The sequence below is a fragment of the Channa argus genome, chromosome 21, assembly GCF_033026475.1.
Source record: "Channa argus isolate prfri chromosome 21, Channa argus male v1.0, whole genome shotgun sequence".
In the NCBI taxonomy this organism is placed as follows: Eukaryota; Metazoa; Chordata; class Actinopteri; order Anabantiformes; family Channidae; genus Channa; species Channa argus.
Genome location: NC_090217.1, coordinates 2,504,382 through 2,529,960, shown reverse-complemented (window position 1 = coordinate 2,529,960; position 25,579 = coordinate 2,504,382). Strand labels below are relative to the sequence as shown.

The 25,579-nt window shown below is 40.1% G+C and overlaps 1 protein-coding gene across 1 annotated transcript in view; it reads left to right on the top strand.

The window, feature by feature from the left end:
- Nucleotides 1-25,579, top strand: part of LOC137106818 (thyrotropin-releasing hormone-degrading ectoenzyme-like) — a 142,692-nt gene that overhangs the window by 86,111 nt on the left and 31,002 nt on the right. Inside the window, exons 6-10 of the mRNA XM_067490769.1 lie at nt 11,332-11,445; nt 15,669-15,806; nt 17,112-17,177; nt 22,174-22,239; nt 22,829-23,007. Of these exons, the coding sequence (XP_067346870.1) occupies nt 11,332-11,445; nt 15,669-15,806; nt 17,112-17,177; nt 22,174-22,239; nt 22,829-23,007 (563 nt within the window). The remainder of the gene's footprint in view (nt 1-11,331; nt 11,446-15,668; nt 15,807-17,111; nt 17,178-22,173; nt 22,240-22,828; nt 23,008-25,579) is intronic.

Here is a 25,579-nt window from a genome sequence, read left to right as displayed (position 1 = left end):
GCATTAATTCAATGTTTAGTGAACTTTTGCTAATTACTGTAGAAGGTCCCAACTTAATAAATTGGCTGTTTTCTTTCCAAAACAAACCATGTGCAGGTGACAAAAGGTTAAAAGAAATCTTGTTTGATTGCTGAATGGTTTGTGATGATGTAAATTAACAGTATGACAGAGTCGCTGTCTGCAAAGGCTACAAGAGGAAATCTGTCAGGGGAATGTCTGAATAGCTGAGATGCTGTTGTTCTTATGGGGAGGACAATCTGCAGCAATGCCTGTCCAAACTGATGGACACTAATGCAAAGCTCGTGGTGACATCAGGGATAGTCAGGGGTTGACCAGGGTCATCAGGATTCAATGTCAAGGCATCTTGGACCTCCAATGTACAGTGAACGCATCATTAGCTACAGATGAGCACACGCAGTGTAGTGGAGCTCATAACAATAAAAAACATCGGTTTTCTCTTCTGTTGCAGCATTTCATTAAAGCTAAACTAAACATTAAACATTAAAGCTATTAAAACATACTGAACATTTCATGAGGTTCAGCTTCACCTTTAAATTAAATAAACAGAAACAGCAAAAAGTTTGGATACTTTCTCATTCAGTGTTTTCTTTTTAGAAACTGTTGATTAAATCCAGAAGTTAATAAAACTATGAATAAGTACATATAGAAATAAGTAGCACAGAAAGTGTGAAACTGTTCGGTTGCCTAAATTTGTTTTCTTCTTTATCCATATTATGCTTAGAAACATTATTCCATCCTTACTTTGACCCACGAGGATCAGTCAATCCAGAAAACACAAAGTTATATTTGTAATTCCGTTTTTTTTCTCTGAAGCCTTAAGACGTCACTCAGCAAAACATTTTCTGCAAAACTCGAATGAAATGGGACACAAACACCTTCATACAGCTGTGAATGACAGGAGGTTTTAGTAAATAATAATGTGTGAGAGGAATAGTTATATTTAGTCCGTGTGTGTGTGTGTGTGTGTGTGTGTGTGTCACACTGCCTCCTGCTCATGTCCGAGGCTAATTAGCAGATCATACACAAACATCTAACACCCTAAATGTGTCTCTCACTGCTGTGTGTGTTGCCTGTGTTGATGTCTGCGTGAGGCTTATTAGAGAGACTGAACACACTCCTGCAGCCACCACACATTAGACGGTCTCACGCACACACACCTTTTAGAAACAGCTACAATGAACCACATACACAGCGGTGCTAATTATATTGTATAAATTGTGTTTTGGTAAACACACAACCGAAGGCAAAAAAGCCAACCAAACAAAAAAAGGTCCAGTTTTCTAACCCTGACCCATTATTAGGTGTTGGTGTGAAAACTGCAGCTATTGGTGATGATGTAACCAGTCACGCATTGACACGTTAAGGTATCAGTGATTTTTAAAATTACAACTCCTGTTCATATTGTTCCTGCTATATATAAGCGTTCGTTGCCGTCTTAGTCTAACCCTGATGCCCTTATGCCTAACTGCAACCAGCCCACTGTGTTTGAATGAAAATAGGGTTACACCAGCCACCATTTTGGTGATTGTTACAAATAGGATGCAATTCTAAAAAAGCCTGCCTGCTTACATGAAGGCACATTTTCAACAACTACTGCCTGTTGCAGGAAACCAGGTGGCTCCTTTTCCCTTTCACAGGTCTGTTTTTAGTGAACTGCAATGCAGTTTGTGTGTGGACCTGAGGCCAACATGCATAAATAAAGCAGGGATTAAACCAGGTTCTGGATCGACAGTTTGAGAAATGAGCAACATTTTCATTTGCTTACAACCATGTTGAGCATGACCTGACCCATCACCCAAACCAGCAGCTGTCAGAAATTGTTCGTTAAGTATTACCTTTAATAAGTTTTATTTGCCGTGTCCCCACATAGTGGAATTTGATGAGTAAATTTCATTGTAACATGTATGTGCAACATGTATATGTGCTCTATTACCATAAAGGTTGTTGTTCTTTTTTTCCTCATCTAACTTCAGGTCTTGTGCAATCTGTCCCCAGCTGCTCTCACAAATATCCCTAAGAAAACAGGAATTAGGAAGACAAAAAGTCTTTTTCCAATTAACTAAGCTAAAGACAAACCCAGGATTTAATTTGTTTGAAATTAGCTCCAAATTAATGGTTAATGCACAACACAGCTGAGGACGACAGTGGATGACAGCTTCAGCAGATTAACAGAGAACTGCTGAAGCTGTTTAACCAAAGTTGCAAATAAAAATGTGGATCAATGAGCAGGCGTATGATATATCACCATTTTAATAACAAACACCATTCAATTAACTGTAGTTTCCTCGTGCTTTGTTTGTTAAAATCAATGATTTCTGCTGCCATTGTTTATTATCACAGCATGGAATCTACAGTATTTGCACCTCTGCAAAGCTGCTCACACCACTCGCTGTCTCTGTTTCACTCTCTGTTTCAGGCTGATTGCACTGATTCATTTTGCTTTTAATTGACACATCACGTCAAAATAACTCTGAAACACACACACACACACACACACACACACACACACACACACACACACACTGAGCTGTGTAGTTTTGTCGTAAATCAAAGGTTTCGTGGCTGTGACAGAATGATTTTGCCAACTGTTTTTATAAAGCACTTTAAGCATCACACACACTCTCACACACACACACACACAGAGTGAATAATGGGAGTGTAGCAGAACTGTCACGAAAACCGTGATATAAAGAGAAACGATGAGCACAGCTTAAACTGTCTCTCTGACAAACTGTCTCACTATACAAATCTGTCTTTCTATCTCATCCCTCACCCTCTTTGTGTCGTCTACTAGCAGGTTACAGATGTGTTACTGAGACATTTGGTTTGTGACAAAGCTGTCAGAGTGGGAAACGTTTAAATACACATCACAGATAAGATGGGTCCAGCACTCTCCAGCACTGTTCTCAACCACGTACCAGAACTCTGCAGGAAGCCTCTTTCTACCTGCTCCAGATGTTCTGTGAGTGTTAGCCCAAAACTCCACAACCAGGTTCACCCGGTGAGAGAATGTGCACATATATTCAGTGCATGAAAACCTTTGCCCACCAGTGATCATATCCCCCAGTTCCATCTGTTTCAGATGCAGTAAGGTGTGTAGCCTGTGGCTAAAGTGTCCACACATCATCACAGCCAGACTCATCAGTGTTTCACTAGTGCAACACTTTACTTCAAGTAGTCTAGAGCTCTTTTATACAAGGTTATTATCTAATGCTTGAAGTGTCAAGAACTCCATAGCCGGGCTCTTAGCCGAGGCCAGAACTCTGTACTGACCCTCTGTAACAAGTGGCAATCTAAGGCTTTTATCCTGTTTTGGCCCAGATGCAGAAACGTACTTTCTGCCCTGATGCAAGTGCCCAGGAAGCCTGTAGCAAAGTCTAGTTCATCCAGCTGATGCAGAACTCTGCTTAAAGGCATTACATCCTGAACTGCACATCAAACTGCACAGAGAGGTGCTCATCCTGGGTCAATAGGGAACATTCAGCCTCATCCAGAATGCTCCGGGCAGGCTCCGCATTTGCATTTATTCATTTGGCTTTTGTCCAGGCTCTGACTAAGAGCCTGTGGAGTTCTTGGTACTTGGTAAACTAGCCAGCACTGTTTATTGCACAGTTCTAGACCAGTTGGCTCCTATAACTCTGGTCCAGCTGAAGCATGGTTTTCATCCTGGGTCCAGATGCAGGTTTTTCATGTCCTCTTGCTCTGCAAATCTGCAGCAGAGGCCATTAGCCAAAATAATGTTCCAGAAGATATCAGCACTTGGCCAGTCGCCACAATTCCCCAACATCACAGCAGTCACACAAAGATTAATTAAGCAGGAGGTTTGAGAGTTTGTTGAGACTGCTGGTAATTACGTTAATTCAGCCAGTCGCGGTTGGAAATGCTGTGAACGACTTTATAGTTTCAGAGATGTGTAGATGTAAACAGAATTTGTGCCAAATGACAACGAAGACTCATTCTCTGCCGTAGAGCTGTGAGCAGCTTCATCCATACAGAAGGTGAAAATCCGATTCTGTCGCTCTGCTGAGGAAAGGAATGAATATTTATCAGTGAGGGTCAAATGGAGGGAGGTGAGGAAGAGGAGGATGATCAAAGGCATAGATTGACTTTGTTCTAAGAGAGAAAAAGACTGAAAGATGGAGAAAAGAAAAGAGCAGTACTGATCTAGTCTGTCTTTTTCTTGTTTTCTGTGCGTCATTGCATATTTGTTTGAAATAGTATTTGTGATGTGGGCACATTTATTTTAAGCATGGCAGCAACTGTAATACCCTTCCTCCAAATAGGACGGTCCATTACACTGCCGTGTCACCTTAACATGGTTCCCCCATTACTGTCTGTTGTAGCACCGGGAAAGTCTGACGTTTATCGAGCTGCCACTTTCCCTGCATGAAGGTAAAGTTTGAGCTTTTAGAAGCACAAAAAGTACTAACGTGTAAAACAAATGGAAAATGTTCCAGATTCTGAAGGATATTTATGTTTCAGAAATGAAATGTAGGCAAACTTCTAGACACTGCTCCCTTGTACAAAGCACAGATCTGTTTTTTTGTTTTGGTTAGTTTGTTTTTACGAAAGCTCACGTTCATGTTGACTCATCTGTAAATCAACCTGCAGCCAATGTTCACCTGTTAGAAACATGACTGTGCCCAGCAAAGCAAAGAGCAGCCTCCTCGGCACCACATCACGGCTTGACAGAAGCTCTGTAGGGAGGCAGAGCACTGCTCGCTAAAACTGCTTCAGTGTTGCCAAAAGCTCAATTAAGCTCAATTAAGTGCGTCGAGATTTGTTCACTGACAGAAAAGCACAAATACAGAATTTGCTGCATAACAAAAAGACACAAAGAGCAAAAGTTCTGTCGAAAAAAAAAAAGGCTGAGGATGTGTAACCGATCTAAAGCTGGGGGTCCACAGTAGAAACTCGCTCCTTCAGTCATCCATCCGTGGTTTAGTCATAGTGTTAATGTCTCAATCTTCAGATAATTTTATCAGTTTATCACCTTGTGTGCTTGAATGGAGCAGGACATCTGGGCCCATTGTAGCCCCTCCCAGACAGTCACTGTGTGTGTGTGTGTGTGTGTGTGTGTGTGTGTATAAACAGTATGTGTGCTGGTGTTTTCTCAGCTTGTACTGACTCTCAGTAAGAGACTTGTGTTTTCTGACTCGTCATCATTCATCTTCCCCCCCTTCACGAATCCTCCACCTCAGCACTACTTTAACTCAGCTCTGCATCGTTTCCTCTCTGTTTTTTTCCCCTCTGCAGTCTACAGGCCCCACCCACGATGCATCTGTGTAACTGTGGCAACCGCACATCCGTAAGCAGCTTCCCCAGCAGAAATGGCCGACCTGCTGGGGGTGTTTTTATGTTTTAATGAGGCTGAAACAGGATGAGAGATGGCAACACTTAACGAAGACAAGTGAGGACGAGTGCGGAGCAAAAATTACAGAAGTTCTGAAGAGGATTCGTCCTTTTCGCTCAGTTTGTCACAGTGAAACAAAAAAATCTCTACTGTGTAAAATTAATTATATTTTCTATTTGTCGGGAGACTTGAACAAAGTGTACCAGCACGAAATGAAGGGTTTGATGAAAACTTACTGACCCACTTCAAACATTAACAGCCTGCTGGATAAAGGGTGAAATCGTTTCAAAGCAGGAGAACAAAAATCCAGTGTAAACTGTCATGTTTAATGAAAGCGCAGCTCAGCAGCAGTTTGTCTGATAGAGGGGGAAAAAATCAAAGTGCTGAAAGCTGATTTTCCTGCAGAGTAAAGGTCCATTCTTTGATCACAATGCTTAATAATTATACAGAAACCTCTAAAGGGAAAATCCCACTAAACATTTATATCCACGTAGTGATTTTTTTTTTACATCTTTCTCCTTCCTTTGGACAGGGAATATTTTCTTTCTCTCTCTTTTCATCATCAGCTGTAATGTACCTGGTGGTTCGTTTTTTCTAGTGCTGAGCTGAGGTTTTGATTGTGAAGCGAAGTGCTGTCGGACATTGAGCCGTGATGTGAGGATCACACATGACACTCCACCTATTGCCCTGCAACAATGCCCAAAAACGTCTGATAAAGCCACTGACATTATTACTGTATGTGAATGAAGAATAAATACGCCATGAAGCTCTGACCTCCCACATCCATTTTCTTCATACGGTAGGTTTGCAATCTATCTGCCTATATTGTTTTGGGAACCTCTCTCTTGCAATATATTGAAATATAAAAAGACATTTTCAGCAGATGATTGAATAGCTCTGCTTGGGTGAAAAAAAATGAATTATTCCAAAATGATTGAGGTGATTTTTTTAAAGTTGGTGCCTCTGCTTTGAAATGCACTATTGCATTTTGTGTCCTTCCCCCTTCGTTCATTCTCTGAAATGTAATATTCCTCAAACATGCAGTGTGGTTATAGGTAGAGACAGTACTGTTGCTTCCAAGCATATTAAATAATAAAGCAACAGCGTGACAAAGTGAACGCTATGTAAAATGACTTCAGGCTCACTCATGTGCTCATAAATACCTACTACATCGTGTCTGATTAAGATCTTTGCTAAAAAGTCCTTCTGCTCCATAACAGGAGAGTGTTGGTATGAAGGGTGCATCTGTCTACATTCGGGCGGTGGATCACTAGTTGTTCAGTGTTAACGTGATACAAAAGTTCTGAAGTGAGGATGAAATGTTCCAAAAAACAAGCACCGCTAGTATTTGTAGATGAGAATGAGAGTCAGTGTAAGTGTAATGCGTTTCATTTCATTGCTACTTAATGCATATAGGGGAAACGCAGAATGATGTTGTATATTGTATTAGAGACTCAGCTACTTTTCCTTTTGCATCAACCAGGACAGAAACATGATGTGTGTGGCTTTTTGGTAACAGGGGAGTAATATTTCAGAAATAAGAGAATGTAAATATACAAGTAGTAGCCAGGTAATAGCACAGTGATAGTGGGGTAAGAACAGGGTTATAATAATAACGTAACTGTAAAAAGCTGTTGTGGTAATAACTGCATAACAGCTTGGTATATGGATACATCTAGGTGAAATAGGCCAATATCACATGTGTTATAACATGGAAACTGACTGACTGCCCCTCGGTGCTTACAGTAGCTACAGTACTACATTTGTAATGTGAATGAGGACGGGAAACGCTGTCATTGTTTCGGTACATACAGTTATACAAGTGCAGATATGTAAGCAGACTTTATTATACCCAGAAATACTAAAGGAGCTTTTTCACCTAACTCAGTATACGTGTTACACACGTCCTTTTCTGGTTCTCTCTCCTGCAGCAGGAGAAACGTAATGGTTCTGTAACAAGAATAACAGCAAATTGTAGTCCAAAGTCCATAAACACTCTGCTACCGGTTTTCTGTTGTATCCAGTTCTGTGAGCTGGAGCTCCAGAATGGAACCGTTTGCCCAGAAGGGACGTGATCAGTGCTGTGGTAAAACAGCAGTTTTTGGACTTCACAGCTTTGTTGTCACATTTCATCGTTTGTGTAGAAGGTTGCAGGTGAAGTAGCGACCTCACACATCTCATCCGCCACTGTTTTGTTTTCCATAAATTGTTGTGGTCTTGTGTGTGGCTGAACCGGTGCCTGTTGGGCCGAGCAGCAGCAGCAGCAGCTGAACGGTTTGCCAGCTCCCTCAGGGTGGACGGTTTGAATCCCTGCCCATGCTCAACCCTGCCAAGGAGAAAGTGGGAGAAGTTAGTATGCATGTCTGGGCACAATCTTCTGCTTCACTGCGTTTGCAAGTTTAATGAGCCAGGGACTGTGTGTCCACACGGGTGAAGATAGAGTTTTGGTTTATAGCACAGACAAAGGCAGTTTATTTAGTTATGCAAAAGATATAAAATGAGTACATGTGCAAACATTGAATTAAGAGATTTAATTAGAAGACAAAATGGGCCCATGTAGTTTTAGGAGGCAACAATGCACCAAACTAGACGTCTGACATGTTTGACACGCTTCTGGCCAAGTATATAAAAAAATAATGAAACTGAATGTTGCAACAAACTTAAAAGGGCAGTGGGAGATGCACATATACCCGCACATCATGTGGGATGGATGGAGGTGGTAAAGATTCGTGTCTTCCACACCTGAGCATTGTTGAGCCACAATGTGAATGTGAAAAAATCCTGCTCATAGTAAAAATGCAACATGTACGACTGGAATTAGAAGTCGTTTGAAGCACAGAGCTAACTCAGACGAATCAGAGATTTACTTTTACAGTAAATCTCTGATTTGTCTGAGGTTAGTGTCAATATGACATAAATGCAACAAAAACATCTAGAAATGTCATAATTTATATTCATATTATATTCATATTTTATATTCATCAGATTTATTACATGTAATTAAATGATGTTAAGACTTAAGTCTAAAAACATTTTTACACCAGGAAAACCTCTACTTACTGTCAAAACTTACATGTTGTAGGTGTCGAATTTTGAAATTTCAGACAATATAATAACGGTTACATTGACATTGTCTAGAGTTAATCGACACCTATGCTGTGTAAGGTTTGACAGTCAGACCAACAACCGTCCTCATGTGAGGCTAAGATATCGAAGTGAGCATGACAGGCAGCATTTATTTCCCCTCTGTTTCATTTTGGCACATTAAAACACCACATGCCACTTGTGTCGACATGAACCAGCAATTTGTGTGACAACTGAATTAAATTCTATGTGTACCAACAGCTAAACAAGAGGTACTGCAGGACTTATGTGTTTGGTATTATCATTGGACTTGTGTGTATCTGCAGCTTGTAACATTTTATCAAGAGCTTATGACTTGGTGTTTTTGCTCCTCAGCACGAGTCAAAACTTGTTATAATCAGTGATGCTTTGCGTTGCCTTGCTCTGCAGAGCATGCACACTGTCCTTGATGAGCATATTTTGTTGCTGTTGCCATTTGTGTGCGTTGTCTTGTCATTTGTAGATATTAGTTTTGGCATTTTAGCCTAACTGGACTCAAACCAGAGAAAGTTGTGCTCATTTTGATGTCAAGTTTTTTTAAAATTACTTGGTGTCAGGACTTCACACTAAGGCCGCAGCTAAAATGAACATTAATGCTGATAAATGTGTTTTGTACAGTGTGTTAAAAAGGGTCATGTCTGACTCTTAGATAAAGGGGCATCACCCTGCTGAAGCTACAAGCTCCAACCTCTTCACCAAGCAGAATTTCTGTCTTTACTCTACGTCAATAAAAGTCTGTTTTACTTACTGTTGTGATATATTTCTACTGTGGAAACTAGATTTTGCCTCATTGTCAGACTTATAGATTTATAATGAACCTACAGGGAGGTAAAAAGTCAGCAACTGAACTAAAAGTACGAGCTGATAACAGCCCACTGCCTGTTAACTATTGCTGCTTCAAGCTAATATACAACCTTTCTTTAAAAAGAAGTGTCACCAGAGCATTGTCACCACCTGCTAGTCTTTAATTATCAGACTTCTGATCTCCCTTGAAGAGGGTCTGCACCCTCTGCTGCTACATAACAAGAGCAGCTTCTGATCTGGGTTAAGATGCTGAGTGCTCCTCCTCCACTTTAAAACAAATCACCTCCTTGTTGTCCTGATCCATTGATCCTGATCCATCCTCCCACTACTGCCAAACACAGGCTAGTTTGCTTGTTGTTTTCATGCCAACCTGAGCTATATAATAAAATTCCACTTGTTTCCACTGCATGGCTAAATAATACACTGACCCTGAGCTATGTTAAATCTAGAAGGTCAGATGAAGGTTTAACATGCATTTAGTTAGTGTGTGTTTGTTTGTTATGGTCGTCAGCCGTCTTCTCTGCAGCTGAAGGTTTAGAGCGAACCTTCAGACTTAGAAACAAAGCTGGCAGCACACACAAGTTCCCAATGCCATTTTTATTTAAACCGTGTTGCCAGGAAACAGTCCGTCCGTGTGTGTTTCACTATCAGCAAAGTTCAATCTACAGTTTTGATCTGCTCCACCTTTATTGCTAAACTTGTGGCTTACCCCAGCACGGCTCTGAGGCACGCTGAGACTTCTAATTAGCTGGTAGCAGGCCCTAGAAATGAACAGCGAGCCCACTGCTCCCTGTGTCACACTTTTGAGCAACATTGCTGGTTGCCTTCCAGTGTTGCTGATGAACAAGGCCCACTGTATCTCGTCATGTCTTCTGGCTTTGCTACGTTGGCTTTCTGCTAGTTTGGGTTTCTGAGGCCAAGTCAATCCTTTGGGAGAGCGGAAGCTAGACTGGAATTTTCATTGGCATTTCCATTTTTGCAGCAGTAACGTGGTTCCAGAGATGGCAGTGTTGGATTGAATATCTGAAGGCAGAAATATCTAAAACAAATATCGAAAAGATTACAATGAAATTGTAATGACATTATTGCTCCTCAGAGGATGAATCCCAGTGATTATAGAAGCCTTCTAAGTTCCAGTGGAAGTAGCTTTTGGATTGACGTGACAATTACTGTATGTGGACATGTTCCCCTCAGGAGGGATTGTTAGGATTTTTCCTGTAGCAGCCTCAGCGTGTCAAAATTAAAATTTGTCAAATATGTTTAGGATTAAATACAAAAGCAATGACACTCAAACTCATTTTTATTTCTAGAAATTCCGGTAATGAAATAGTTAAAGAGGCAACGATCTTTCTATATAAAGTCCAGAGATGGTGGGCGGTGGGTGTTCACAGTGCAGGGACTGTGTTTAACACAAGAAAAGTACTTTAGTGTGGGAAAGAAAGAAGTAGATTACTGGAACTCACTTATACCCATCGGTTCAGGCTGTGCCAATGTTAACACCACCCTCAGCCTATTTTGGAGACAAGTTCTGCGAGCTAAATTTCAGTGCCACTGAGGAGGTAGCACTGAATCCAAAATGCAAAGAACTTGCAGTTATTTCTCATTTCGCAGTCGGAGATAAATATGGAAGCTATGTGGTTTGATGGCGGTGAGGGGTGGGGGGTCCAATAATTGATACAGACTCAGTGCTGACAAAATGCCCCTGAATGCCTCCCACACACGTCAAGTGAACAAAGATTTTACCTCATATATTCACAGTCTTTAGTTGTAAGTATACAAAGCCCCACATTACAGCTGAGTTAGCTGCAGCCCAAAAACCCTCTACTCCTGTGATTTCTGCTGAACAGGTGTTTGTTACAGGGCACTGTTAAATTTAAGTCTGATCTGTAAAGTTTACTGGAAAACATGTCCCCTAACCAACTGACAGCTCGTGTAGAAAAAAAACACAGCTTCTGTCAGTCAACTGTCACGATACAGAATGTTCCAAAACACAAGCATTGAACTTGTTCTTCTCTGAATCTGTCTTGCAGTGGTTTGGTGATCTGGTGACTCCAGTCTGGTGGGAGGACGTCTGGTTAAAAGAAGGGTTCGCTCATTTCTTTGAATATGTCGGCACGGACTTCCTCTTCCCAAAGTGGAACATGGTGAGTGAAATCCGTAAAATATTCAATATTTTACAGACTTTTTTTTTTAGTAACTAAAGAAAATGCGAGAAAGACCCCGACCCTGACAGTGTCTTCATACCTTTAAAACAATGTAATCCGAAATAATCTAACATTAAAGGTCCACTTACTTTTCAGCACTACATGTATAACCGGATATATTCAGTCGTATATGTCAACATTGCAAAATCTCCATTCAACCCATACATCACACTGAAAACCTGATTAAAAACTAGAATTAGCACCTCATGGTTGTTGTTCTCCAGCAACCAGTGAAGTTGCAGTTTATACTGAAGTGACAATGTAATTAGTTCATCTATGAGTCCAAGTGGACGTTGGGACCAAATTTGAAGGACATTTTTTACGGTGTTCCTGAGAGATCGTGTTCACAAACAGGAAGACAATGTGAAGCATCTGTCCACTAAGGTATAAAAACTGTTTACTGCAGCTGTCGACATCAAATCAAGACGATTTTCTTTTGTCCTTTTATTTGAGGCCACGTGTGTGGACAGTTCTCATGAGTGCTGACTGTGCTGCAATGTGAGTGTCACTGCTGTCAAAATACTTGCTGTGTGGCTGGAGCTGTACGTTTGACATATTCTGCATCATAAAACGGAATTTTGTAGAACAGATGCACAGTATCGTGCGCCTCTTCCAGCCCTCTGTGGGTCCATATATCCAGAGGTTCTGGCCAAGCAGGAAGGCAGATGAGAAGCTACCATGTAAAGTCACACTGTGTCTGCCCAGCTTTAATATTCTGTTGTTTTTGGAATAAGGAAAAATATTCACTGGACTATTTTCATCGGTGGATGAATCCACATTTGTTCTGTAGTGACTGGTGTAGGTTTCACACACACACACACACACACACACACACACACACAAGAACATTACTCGATTGGTTCTTTTTGAAATCTCTGTGACACTAACAGAAATACAGGATATCATATGGTTTCAGGGAAAAGCTCCAACACTAAAAATGGCAAGTATTTCAGGAAGATATGAAAGATATTCAAACTGCATCACCTGCACTGCCAGCAACTTTTGAAAAATAAGAATTTATCTAACAAATCATCAGACATTTAACTATTTTATAAACATATTGCTGCTTTTGCTGTGAAAGTGTTATTTTTTTTACCACTACCTGTTGTAGAAACAGTATAGAAAAAGCTCTGTGTTCTGCTCCTGCCTACCTTTTTTCTGTTGTGTGCAACTTTACATAATGCACAATACATTTGGACGTTGAGAAAAGAGTTAAAACTGACTTTTGAGGAGGAGGACGTCCTGACCTGTGAGGATTCTTCCTGAACCCTCCCTCCTTCCTCCACTGGCACCGATCAATCTGGTTCCTTTTTTTACGAAAAGTGTGTTTCTGCACACCAGCAAATCACATTCAGCCAGATGAACTAAGGCTGGTAAACAAATCCTTGCAGAGGGTGATTCAGCTCAAAACACAATAAAATTAGGATTTCTTCCTCAAATGAGCTGGAAACTCTCAGTGAATCTCCCAGTCCTCCCCCTGAAACTCCATGAAATACTCTGAGAAACAATGCTTGCTGCAGAACTTACAGCACACACACACACACACACAGTCCTTCCTGCTTTGTTTCTGCCAAAGTATGTTGTGATTTGCTTCCAATAAAGAAGGTGTTACACTAAAATACCTTATCTTACACACACACAGTCGGTTTCTGAGCGACATGGCATTTTAAAATCCCTGTTACTGTGGTTCTGCACTGCTAGTCACTTTAATGGAAACAAAGTGTTTCTCCAATAACAAGCAAAACGATGATAAAGTCGTGTCTTCCTGATAAAGCAATTTATTTATAATACTGTTTTTTTTTTTTTATTTAAAAAGCCATTTTCATCAGCGGTGAGTCACAGTGCTGCAGGGGAAAGGAAAAACACAGCAGGAGAAAAAAAAAACCAAAATTTTGCGGAGGTTGGAAATGGTTTACATTACGACCAATAAGTAAGTTACTTAGCCAATCAGGCTGTATTATATTCACTCTTTCACTCAACCAAACTGGGATTTAGATGCTTTAAAGATAAGTCGGAGCTAATGTGACGCCTTGTTTAAAAAGTAAGGACAACTGAGTGTTGCTGTTGCAATGGTACTAATAAATACTTTAAATATGAACGCTGTCCTGTAGTGAGACAAGTCTGTGTGTGTATGTTAGACCCACATTGGCAGTTTGGTGCTGTACACGGTGGTCTTCACAAACACAGGGAGATGTACATGGCAGTCAGCAGCACGGACCCAACCCCCCCGGAGTCGGCGCACACACGCTTACCAAAGCGTTTATGAATGTAACTGCCATTGTTAACTTAAACCTGTACAAATCACAGATGAGCAGGGAAAAGGAGACAAGTTGTGGCTTCTTTGGCTTTCAGCATGTCAACTCGTAGGATTTGAACAGACACCTAACAGCCAATCTGAAATGAGAATTTCCTGTGACGCTGATAAGAGAATACGTCTTTGGTATGAGAGTGCTGTGCGTTTTTTAATGGCACTGAAGTGAGAACAAAGATGGAGGGAGGAGAGGAGGAGTGACAGGGTGGACATGAACGATGATGGAAGGAGGAAGACGGGCTGACGTTTAAAAGCTCAGCAGCTGCCCGGGTTCCTCCGTCTGTGTTTGTGCGTGTGTTTGTCTTTACGCTGGCTGCTGGCCTATTAGCTTCTCCTCCACATGTGGGTCCATCTGGTCCATATGGTCATTATGAACCAGATGGACTCTCTCTCTGTTTGCCTCTGCAGGTGATTTAAAGTCTCTGTTAATTAAAGCTGATGTCTCATTTAGTCTGGATTTTTTTCTGTCGCACAGAAAAGTGTTGGTTTCATCCAAATGTGCCATTTACCTAATTAACTAATTACGTAATTTTTGGTGAAATCCCGTGTGTGTGTGTGTGTGTGTGTGGACTAAGGTGAAAGCAGTAGTCTGTTTTTTTGTCCAAGAATTAGCCCAATGCTTTGTGGATAGATTACTGTAGCTACTGTATAAACACAGGATTTATTTCTGTCAGTTAACTTATTGTTTACCCTTGGAGATCGACTCATAACCTCGGTGCCTCAGCTAGTAGTAGACAGAGACACTGAGGCTCAGCAACCACAGAATTACAAAGACTTAGGAATCTGAAACCCAAAACAAGACATAGCCACCTAACAGTTGCTGTTTCCATAGTTCAGACTTACCTTTGCAAAAAAAGGTAAAATTTTACAAACACATGAAACAGTCAGCGACAGGCACAATCAGAATCTTTGTGTTCTGATAAGGAGGCTTTTGTTCATTAGATGTAGAGGATTTTAATTCAATTTACATCTATGTATTAAATATATCTGCATGGGGCCAAAAATTAGCCAGATCCCAGAAGATATTGTAAATTAACAAAAAAGGTTCCTGTTCATTAATGACGAAAACGTAATAAGCCACCAATTCAATAGCTTAACAAGATGGAAGTTCATTAGAATCCAAATCTCTATAGTAAACACAATAATCCACGAATTAGACACAGCCGCACTTCTCTGGATTTAGCCTCATCCCCAGAGTTATTTAGACAGAGCTCGTTAAAGCTCAGCGTGTTTGCGGATGTCAATTCAAACCCGGAAACTGGAGAGCAAATGTGGAGAGAGGAGGAGTGATGGATGACAAGAGAGAGGGAAAAGAAGAATGATCCAGGAAGGGGAAAGGTGGCGAATAAGGAGAAGAGAACGGAGGAGACCAGGAAGAAGAAGAAAGACAGAAGGAAAACTTAGATGGAGAAGAAGTAAACGACACTGATTCACAGCAAAGATTAACCAGGATAATTACACAACTAAACATTTATTTACTGAACCAGCTGCTGAGCTAAATGACAACTCGTTGACCAACGTTTTCCAAGCTTAATTATTCATGTCAAATCCGAGCTGAGAAGAAACTCACTAGATTACAAAACTTACCATGGGGAACATTAATCACATTGTGGGAAGAATTAGCAGATCAGACAGCAACTATGATGGGGACTCACCACTTCAAGTGAGTGAAAAACATCTGCTTCCATGTTTTTAGGGCTAAAATGTGGTTTACAAAACAACATGTGGTTCTCTCTGAAAAAGATGTGGTTGTATGGTCAGAATAGGATTGAAGTTCAGTTTCAGGCTTACAGGTTGTGGGTCAGCCTCCAGAATCCCCTTAAGTGATTGAAACAAGCTTTGGTGTTTTCAGGAGAAGCAGCGCTTTCTCACAGACGTCCTCCATGAGGTGATGCTCCTGGACGGCCTAAGGTCCTCCCACCCAATCTCCCAGGAGGTGGACCAGGCGACGGACATCGACCGAGTCTTCGACTGGATCGCCTACAAAAAGGTGCGTTCCTGATCACAAATGAAAACAGAATAAAGATCAGTTCTGCTAATAACATATGTAGCTGGAGACGGAGACACGTCTGAAGTCAGGAGTGACGTGTAATGGTGATTTGAGATTTCAAAAGCCGATCAACTCAGTCGTGAAGCCGAGCTTTCTTTTCTTTAAACAAATTTACCACACTAACGTCCTCTGGTGTCTCTCGTCTTTAGATGCTTCGAAAAACTGTGATGGTCACTAAATGTGACCATATAACTCCAGTTGTGGCCAGTGTTCACTGGCTTCCAGTTCGCTTTCAAATTGATTTTGGTTTCTTAAAGCTTTACATGAACTGGCACCACCCTAACTTAGTGAATCACTGCAGTGGCACAAGCCAGCAGAATCCCTCAGATCATCAAGTCAGTTTCTTTTAGGTGGCCAAGGGCCAGATCCACAAATGCTGGGGAGACCGTGCTTTTGTGATTCAGCACCTCAACTATGCAGAAGTTTAGCCCAAAATGTACAATCAGCCACTGGCTTTTAAATCATTGTCTGAGACTTATTTATTTTCCTTGGGTTGAGTATGACACTTTCATTTAAATTTTGTTAAATTATGTTAAGTCATTTGGCCAACAGGCTGTTTTTTAGGTGCTATATCCGTTTGATTTGATTGGAGGAACGAATTGCAATACAATCTAATAAACTAATAATCCAGCTTTAGGGGGTGGTTCACCTGCTACTTTGTATTCTTTACTAAACTAAGTATTCATAAAACAAACAAATGAAATTTTATTTGCTGAAACAATGATGCTTCATAGTAGTGAGAAACATTTGCCAAAACTTGTAGATGCAGCTAAGAACTAATGAGCATAAAGATTATTCTGAAATATCAATAAAACTATTTATCATTTAAAAATCGTGCAGCATCTTTTGTAATAGGCTCACAATAAATAATGTTGCAATCAAACAAAATGTTTGATGTGTTAATAGTAAATTATATTAAAAATCATATAAAAAATGCCTCAGTCAACACAATTTCAAAAATATCTTTGATTTATGTATTAATAAGCTTGAAATTGTGCTTTTTCTGTAAGTACAGTTAGTACAGTGAAATAAATTAGTCCAAACCTGTTATTACATACAAGCAGAGATGTGAGATACGTGTTTATCCAGACAGAGCAGACAGCAAGAGAACAGGCCGGGAAAACTTTCTCAATTAAATTAGTCTTATCTTCAATAAAACCTTGTTGTACCCAGATGCATCGATCAGCCGGTACGGTTTTCACCTGATGTCATGTTTGAACGCGTGCTTCTCTTTGCCGTGTGCAGGGGGCGGCGCTGATCCGGATGCTGGCCAACGTGATGGGACAGCCCCTGTTCCAGAAAGGACTTAATGTAAGTGGGGGGGGGGGGGGGGGGTTTGTCCTGCTGCTCCACCTGTGTATGCTGAGGTCTACATACCCGCGGACAACAAGGACAGTTGGGTTTGAAATTTAAAGCAAATTGTCACCAACGCAGTGTGAAATGATTCAGACATAAGCTGTGTGTGTATCTGTGCTCCGTGCAGTTTTGGCTGAACCCTCAGTCCTGCACACACCCAGCACTCAGATGGGCTGCAAATAAGTGGATTTGGCTGAAGGGGCAGTTTGAGAGGAGGTTCTGCTACTTTTTCTTCCGCTGTAAAGCCATGTCAAAATCACAAGCCTGTGTAGCAGACCTAAAAAACTTTTCACAGCCTACAGAGCTTCAATTTGAAATGCTAAAAAGACAGATTTTAAGTATCCAGGACAGTGGTCAAGGTTTTACATATGCTGAGGTTGACAGTCCAGGTCAGTACACCTTCTGTTAGGGTGGCCCTGCATGATCCTGGTGACCTGTGCAGGACAGCTGGGATCCATCCAGCACCCTTTGCATCCTCTACACGATAAGCAGGAGACAAAATGGATGATTCAGTTAGCTGTTGCTATGCTGCTGAAAGACTCCACACTGCTGGGAATCTGGACAAACTCAGATCCTTCCATACGTGCAGTAAGTGTGTTTCTTTCATCTAAGAATTTTAAATGAGAAAACTCCCACAACTCCACAAAGGCCACGAACAGTTTGAGTACACAGAGCCCCCATCCCACCCACTGCATATTACCAGCCCCCGACCCCACCCACTGTATATAACCAGCCCCCCTACCCACCCACTGCATATTACCAGCCCCCCACCCCACCCACTCCATATTACCAGCCCCCGACCCCACCCACTCCATATTACCAGCCCCCGACCCGACCCACTGCATATAACCAGCCCCCGACCCCACCCACTGCATATTACCAGCCTGAGACCAGAATGAGAGACATAACCAACAATGCTGTCATGTAGTTTGTACACAAATCATCTTTTCCCTTCTCTTTTTACTTCTGCTAATTAAATAGTAATAAATGGGAAAATAAAAAAATTATTATTATTATTATTATTATTATTATTATTATTATTATTATTATACTCTTAAACATAAATAATATTTATTGCATCTAATGAAACATAGGTAATAATAGTAATAGCACCTATTTGAAAGTTGTGGTTATTACTTTGTAAAATAATAATTATTTTGTGTTGAAACAGAGCACAGGTAGGTAGAAAATAGTAAAATAACCCTGACTTTGATATGATTACTAGACTTAATTAGATAATGAGATATATTAATGCTTCAGTATAGAAAGTAATATGCTAATAGCACTAACAGTAAAACTCCCAGTGGAGAACATCAGTGGCTTTAATGACAAACTGTGATATATTATTTACCATTTATCTTTATGTGGCTGCCAACTGCTTCTCTGATGGTTCACGCTAGTTAATGTCTCAAACATCAGAGCAGCAACAAAACACTTTTTTAATCACAAATAAATAAACATAAATATAGTTTTTGTTACATATACAGTTGTTAAAATGTGTACATCCCAACCACATATACATACATACATACACACACACACACACACACACACACACACACACACACACACACACACACACAGTTTGTCCTGATTTTTCATGCAGCAACTCTGTGACCTGGATCACACAAGGAAGTAGAATCTATATAAAAACACTGCTGATCCAGCAGCACAACACACAGACAATATAATGTGGTGTGTGTGTGTGTGTGTGTGTGTGTGTGTGTGTGTGTGTGTGTGTGTGTGTGGGTTTTACAGATCCATTACAATGTGCGACTACACCACACACCACAATATCTAATAACAGCGTGTAATTCCTCATGTGCATTAAAAAAATCTTTTTTTATATTTTATTCAGTAGTTCTCTGAATCGAGTCCCTCTGCAATCAAAGATTTTTACAAATGCATCTAATGATTTCTACACTCTAATCACATATCTATTAAAGATAATAAAATGTAATAAAACATACAAACAACCCCAATAATTTTGCCTCAACAAAACCCCATTAATCCAAGCTAAGACACAAACTATTTGATGATAGAAAAGCACAGTACTGCCTGTTATTCACACACTCTGCCCTTGTTAAATGCTCATCCCACATCACAACATGATGAATCATATGACAAATGTAAATGCTTTTGACCATAATAATAACTTAAAGTCCAGGAAAAGTTTCCAAATGTCTGATATTGTAGTTTAGTTGTGTAGTACAATGAAGATACGTTGTTTCACTTTCACATATTTTTGATTGGTTGCTGTGTCTGTCTTTGTTTTATGCTATTTTAAACACTTCATGCTAACAGGACATGGATTATTATGAATTCATGAGTGTTATACTACATGACTCTTCTATAATTAACAGCAACTCATGCTTGAGACCAGTACAGTTAATAATGCAACATCTAAACTATTTCAATCTTTATGACTTAGGATTTATTCCCAATCTTTCCATAAATCTAACATTGACATTTTGTACTCAAACCTAAGATGTAAGAAGGTAGGTCAGCATTTTTTAAAACTGATGATGTGCCCCTTATGCACGACTTTATAATAATTCATGTATCATTACCACATTACCACAAATATGATGAAATATTCACATTCCTAAACCTCATGTACGACTCAGTTTTACATAGAAACGTGAATCTTACCAAGTGGAAATGGTACAAATCATATCCAGTATAATTACATGTAGTACACATCACATCAATACTTGCACTCAGGTAATGTTCAAAATAAACTAAATACATATTATTTTCATAGAGTATTTTAAAAGTCCTAAAGGGAAATTGAAGTTAAGGCAGTTTTCACAGTTTAGAGGAACCCAGGAGGCCATAAAAAATAAATCAATAAATAAATCAAATGTTGAGTCGATGGAAGATGGAGGTCAAGGGTCACAGCTGTAATGTGGGAAAAGTCTTCAGTAACTGGCTCCAAATCTTTCAGCTCAGTGGATTTTTCTTAATGACATTATTATCACTCACAATTATCTTTTTTGCTGCAGGATGCTTGTTATCACGGTAAACATTTTGCTTTAGGTGCATCATGCTGTTGTAACTTTTATATAGTGGAATCAGGGATCAGTCTGTGTGTGTGTGTTTGTGGTGGGGGGCTCGGTTCATGTCTGCTTTACCGACAGAGTTCGTATCAAGCCACACACAAACACACAGATGCTCTGTGTGTCGTTATCTTGTGTCATCTTGTTCCTGTAAAGAGCTTCTTGCCTTATCATCCTCCACACACACACCATCACCGCTGACTGCTTCCACACACACACACACACTTACAGAGGACAGAGAAATCTCCCCCATCACTGAGAAACAGATTAGCACTTATTCTCTGTAGGTGTTCTGTGTTATCTTGTACTACTTTCCTGCCTTTTTCTTGTTTTACCGTAAACCCAACCATCCACTCTGAGCTTTTATAACCTCCAATCCACTGCACTGGCAATGAGCTGTGGCAGCAGAGTTCAAACCAGGAAGGAGCATCACTGACAAATTACAAGTAAAAATCAAAGTGTCCCCTTTGGAACTGGGCTGCTCTCTGTGTGAGACTTTTCATTGTCTCCTTAAGATACGTGTAGAGGTTTGTAGTCAATGCACCATGAGCCCTACTGAGATTAGACACCCAGCGTTTTAAGATGCTTTAGAGATTCTCGTTAAAGAATTTCCGGTTTTTGTTCTACATTGTCACCAAAATATACAAGTTAACTAAGGCAAACACCGCTGGGAAATGGACATTTCACCATAACGAATGCCATGTGTGCGTGACAGGACGACAGGTACAAGACATTGTACTCTTGATGAAAAGTGTCTTTAAGTGTGAACTGTCAAGTCTTTAAAAGTCATAACCAGTCTTGAGTTGTCTCTACGAGCTTTGCACACCTGGATTTGGGCAGTTTGTCCCACAGCAGATCGTCCTAAAGAGTCTATGATTCTCCAGTTCCGTTCTCGTGGAAATACTCAAAGCTTTAGAAATGGTTGTAGTGTTTCCCTGTCTATAAATCTTGAAGGTCAGCAGAGAGTTCTTGGACGTTATGGTTCGGTTTTTGTCCTGACACACAGTATGAATTGTGGCACTTATGTATGTGGGCCATTCTGAACTGCATTCAGTCAGTTCACTTTGCCACATTTTGATTCCAGTCAAGTTTTAGACCTACGTAAAGTCATGCAAACAGGATGTACCTGAGCAAAAGCTGAGTTTTCAATCATTTCCTAAATAAGAGCTTTTCTCCTAAATGAGTAGATTTTTTTTAATCCAATATGTTTTCACATAGGTTCTTGTGTGTAAACTTGTGGCAGTAAAGTTTCCATTTTTTAATTAAAATTTAATTTGCTGCTTGCTTTACACTAAAGTTTGCCAAATTGAAAGGTGTTAAAATGTTCCTGAACAGAGTCTACGTGTAACCAGTTTACACTTGTTAACATGTTTGGAAGTAAATGCAGTGATAATCAAATTCAGCCTTCATTGCTTCCTACATCTTCAGAAGGTTTAGTGATTGAACAACTCTGCCAACTGAAAGGTAGATGAAGAGCAGTGACAGCAAAAGCTTGTAGAGCCAATAAATGTGTCTTTATGCTGATAATGGTTTAATCCCACAAACAGTATGTGCAGTTTTGCTCAAACAGAAACAGTAGTGGATATTATGCACAACAGTAGTAGGTGAACAAACCATCTGCGGAGATAAAAGAAAGACATATTTACCACAGCTGGAGCTACATTCAAGTTTAGCAGTTGGAACAAAAAATAAAATGAATAACCAAATGATATTTTGGATGTTTAGAAAAAGTTTAATTCCAGATATTTTAATAGTATTCCACAAAACTAGGTGTTTTACTAATGAAACAAATGTTTATTTTGTAAAACAATCCCTACATTTATCCAAACTACTGTGTTCTGTGCTTTGAGTGACCAGTCTTAGCTCTGTTCTTCATCTTTTGTTGTTTCCAGGATTATTTGCTGAGTCACATGTACAGCAACGCAGCCAGAGATGACCTTTGGAAGAAACTCTCTCAGGTAACGCTCGCTGTCTTTCTGCTGTTTGAACCTTCTGTGGTTTCTTGGCCCACAGGCCTCTGGGAAGAATAGCAGTGCTTTTATAAGGGTTCAAGTCTCAGAACCGCCGCAGGGGGTTTAAACATGCAGCTGCTCCACACGCAGCTCTTCAGGGAAACAGCAGCCAGACTGACTGAGGCTGGTAGTTGTTTAATGAAACAATTCTAATGAAGGCGGGAGACATGCTAGTTAAGACAGACTTTATGAGAAAGAGATGGTGAATGCCTTGTTGTCATGGTAACGTGACTGACAGATGGAGGAGAGGTTTGTTTTCTTGTTTATCCTACACACAGGAATCTTCTGGTAAATCATGTTTCATCTTCATTAGTGCTGTTCATTACGCCGAAAATGCTCTTTAATTAGCTGCCAGCCAGTCCCATTTTTAATTACCTAACATCTCTCTGCACTTGACTGGCTTTCAACTTAACGTTGGGCAATTTCTCACCAGGTTATTGATGAGCTGTTAGGATGGATGCCGACCTCCCTGACAATGTTCATAATCACTAAGTAATTAGTCAGTGACTTCTCATATGTCGCATGTTTGGTCCAGGCCATGCGTTCAGAGGGGCGGGACATCGACATTGGAGAGATGATGGACAGGTGGACTTTACAAATGGGTTACCCTGTCGTCACCATCAGCAAGAACCAATCAGAGCAGCTCCCTACTCATTACATTACCGTCAGCCAGGAGCACTTCCTGTATGGACAGGAAATCAGAAACAATAACAGGTAAGACTCTGTTTAAATCAGTTTTTTGTAGGAAAAAAAATGTAACAGTTGGGTGCAAAGGTTTAAAGGGTAAAACAAAGAAATGAATTTATTTTCTTCATCAGAAATGAATTTGTTTACATTTGCACTAATATAATTTTCGTTTTTTTTGTTTGTTTGTTTTTTGTTTGTTTTTTTACACACTCCTTGGCCATTTTAGATTTTTCCGATGAAAGAACAATTCTAGCTGAATGTGCAGTTATGGGGTTGTGCTTGTATCCCCCTATATGCTATTTCAGAGTAAACTTAAACCTGACACAATCATGCACATTCAGCCAGAACAAATGTTTTTCCATCATCAGAGTCCAAACATGGTCAGGGAGTGTGTATAAACCAAAAAATGCACTCGGTAAACTTTTGCAACCTCATTGATAAATTAAATAAAACTAAATTTTTTTATTATGAAGGTACAACTAGCTGAATCCACATCAAATATTATGCCATATTAACTTCATTGTGTAGCTGTTAAGTGAAGTAGAGTTGAGAGGGTAGCTAGTCGTGAAAGGATTCGTTCCGGAATGTATGGAAATCAATTTACAAATGTGATGTAAATGTAAACCAGGGAACAGCAAATGTGAACGTGTTGCCTGTTGCTTTTTAAATAATCCAAAATGAGCACTATAAAATGAAAGTTCTAATAAATGAGGAGTATTTGGAGGAGGGGGGCCTTGCATCTTTGGCAGGTGCGAGATGTGTGAAGTTATGGTGGGATTCATTAATCAGTGAGGTTCAGAAATAAATAGGAACCAATTTCCTACAGTGTGTTTTCACACTAAATGCTTTGTGTGTAGTAAAGCTGTTAAGCAGTTAAAACAGCTAATTAGCAGGTGAGATGGATTCATCTTAAAATAGAATGGTGGGCAAGCTGCAGTGTAGGAAATGTGGTCCCTTCTTCTTTGTCTGCCGAAAGGCTGGAGGCAGAGAGAGGTTTAGTCTGTCTCTGGGTTTTATCGATAAGATCATCATGGTTGATACGGACCCTTTGAGAACTGTTTTGGATGTTGCAGCTTCGAGGGAGTCGACATTTAGAGCCGTACACATCCTCCATTAGTTCTTCATACTCATACTCCTGAAGCTTAGTTTCACACCTCACTAAGCACTAAGTCTGTCCTCTAAATGAACACGTTGTGTTTTCTCCTGCAAAGGCACTTTTTAAATTTTTCTTCACATTCTTTACTACCTTTACATCATTTATATTTCATTTATATTTGATTCATATGTTTTATTCACATCCTTCACAACCTCTGGAGTTTATTCTCTTCGCTGTTTTATCGACCCACTTTCTCTTGCATCAATACTTCATCAGCTCCTTTCCTCTAGGTTTTTACCTGTTGTTCACTTCTTTTTTATAAGTTTGTTCTTTCTTTTCATCCTGTCACATTTTTGCACCTTAGCTGACATTTACAATCATGCCGGCCTGCTCAGTTTCTTTATTTTGTTATTTTATGTGCCTTCTCTGTTCTTTTTTCTTCCTCTGTCATCTGGAGTCTTTTGTGTTTTACTTGAGCTCCTCTGCTCAGAGTCTCTCTCGAGGTCTTTTCAGCTGATGAACTGAAGCTGTTTGTTGTAGGTGGAGTTGAAATCTTTCTTTTGCTCTTGTTGATTCTCACAAGGCTGCGTTCAGACACACTCTGTGGTCCCAGGGCGTTCGCCAACACTTGTAGAAGGAAATTGTTGTGCTTTTAGCTGATCCGCCGTCACAGCACAACACAGCTGCAGCGGTGGATTGATTCAGAAGCCGGCGATGCTGTTTGATCTTGTGGAGTGGCGTTCAGAAGCACAGCAGCGTTACATTGGGTTGTGAGATCCTTAGAAATATACAAATATATTCTGAGGTAGCATTGGGGAGCTAATCAGCTATCTGTTAAATGTGCTAACAATAATTGGCAAAATTGTCCTAAAGACTAATCATTGCTTTTGTCAGAAGCCAACAGTTTGCAGCACATTGTAGATCTGTAGAAAAAGCGGTTTTCCATGGGGTTGAATGATTGTCCTTACATCTGGTTCAAATGAAATCTTTCTGGTAGAGTCTATGCTTTTGTTAGAAAGGGTTTAATATTATCATTTTATTATCATTGTAATATGATTATTAGCCCTCCTCCTTTTTTGTTGACGATGTGATAATTGCTACTTTTATGCCCTCATCACTGTCAGACAGGACATGAATGAGAGAAAGTGGGACGTCTTCATACATAAGCATTTTTCAGCTGAGGACAACAATGTGCGTTTCTACGCTGATGATACCATGTTTTTGTCATTGTCTCTACGTACCACTAACCAGGTGTCCTCCAGGTTACAGTCTACCTCTTAACACCAAGGAGCCACTTTTACTGAAACAGTACTTCACCCGTTTAGCATTAGACTATAGACTTTACTGTTGACAGACATGACATTCTTTCTTACTGTATGCAATCCAACCAATCCAACCATCCCATAATTTCCTCTAGAGTCACGAAACAGATACAGTTCCCAGGACCTGGAAACGTGCTTTGATGTGTAGTACCCCTTATTTGAAATCTTGTAAAATTTCATT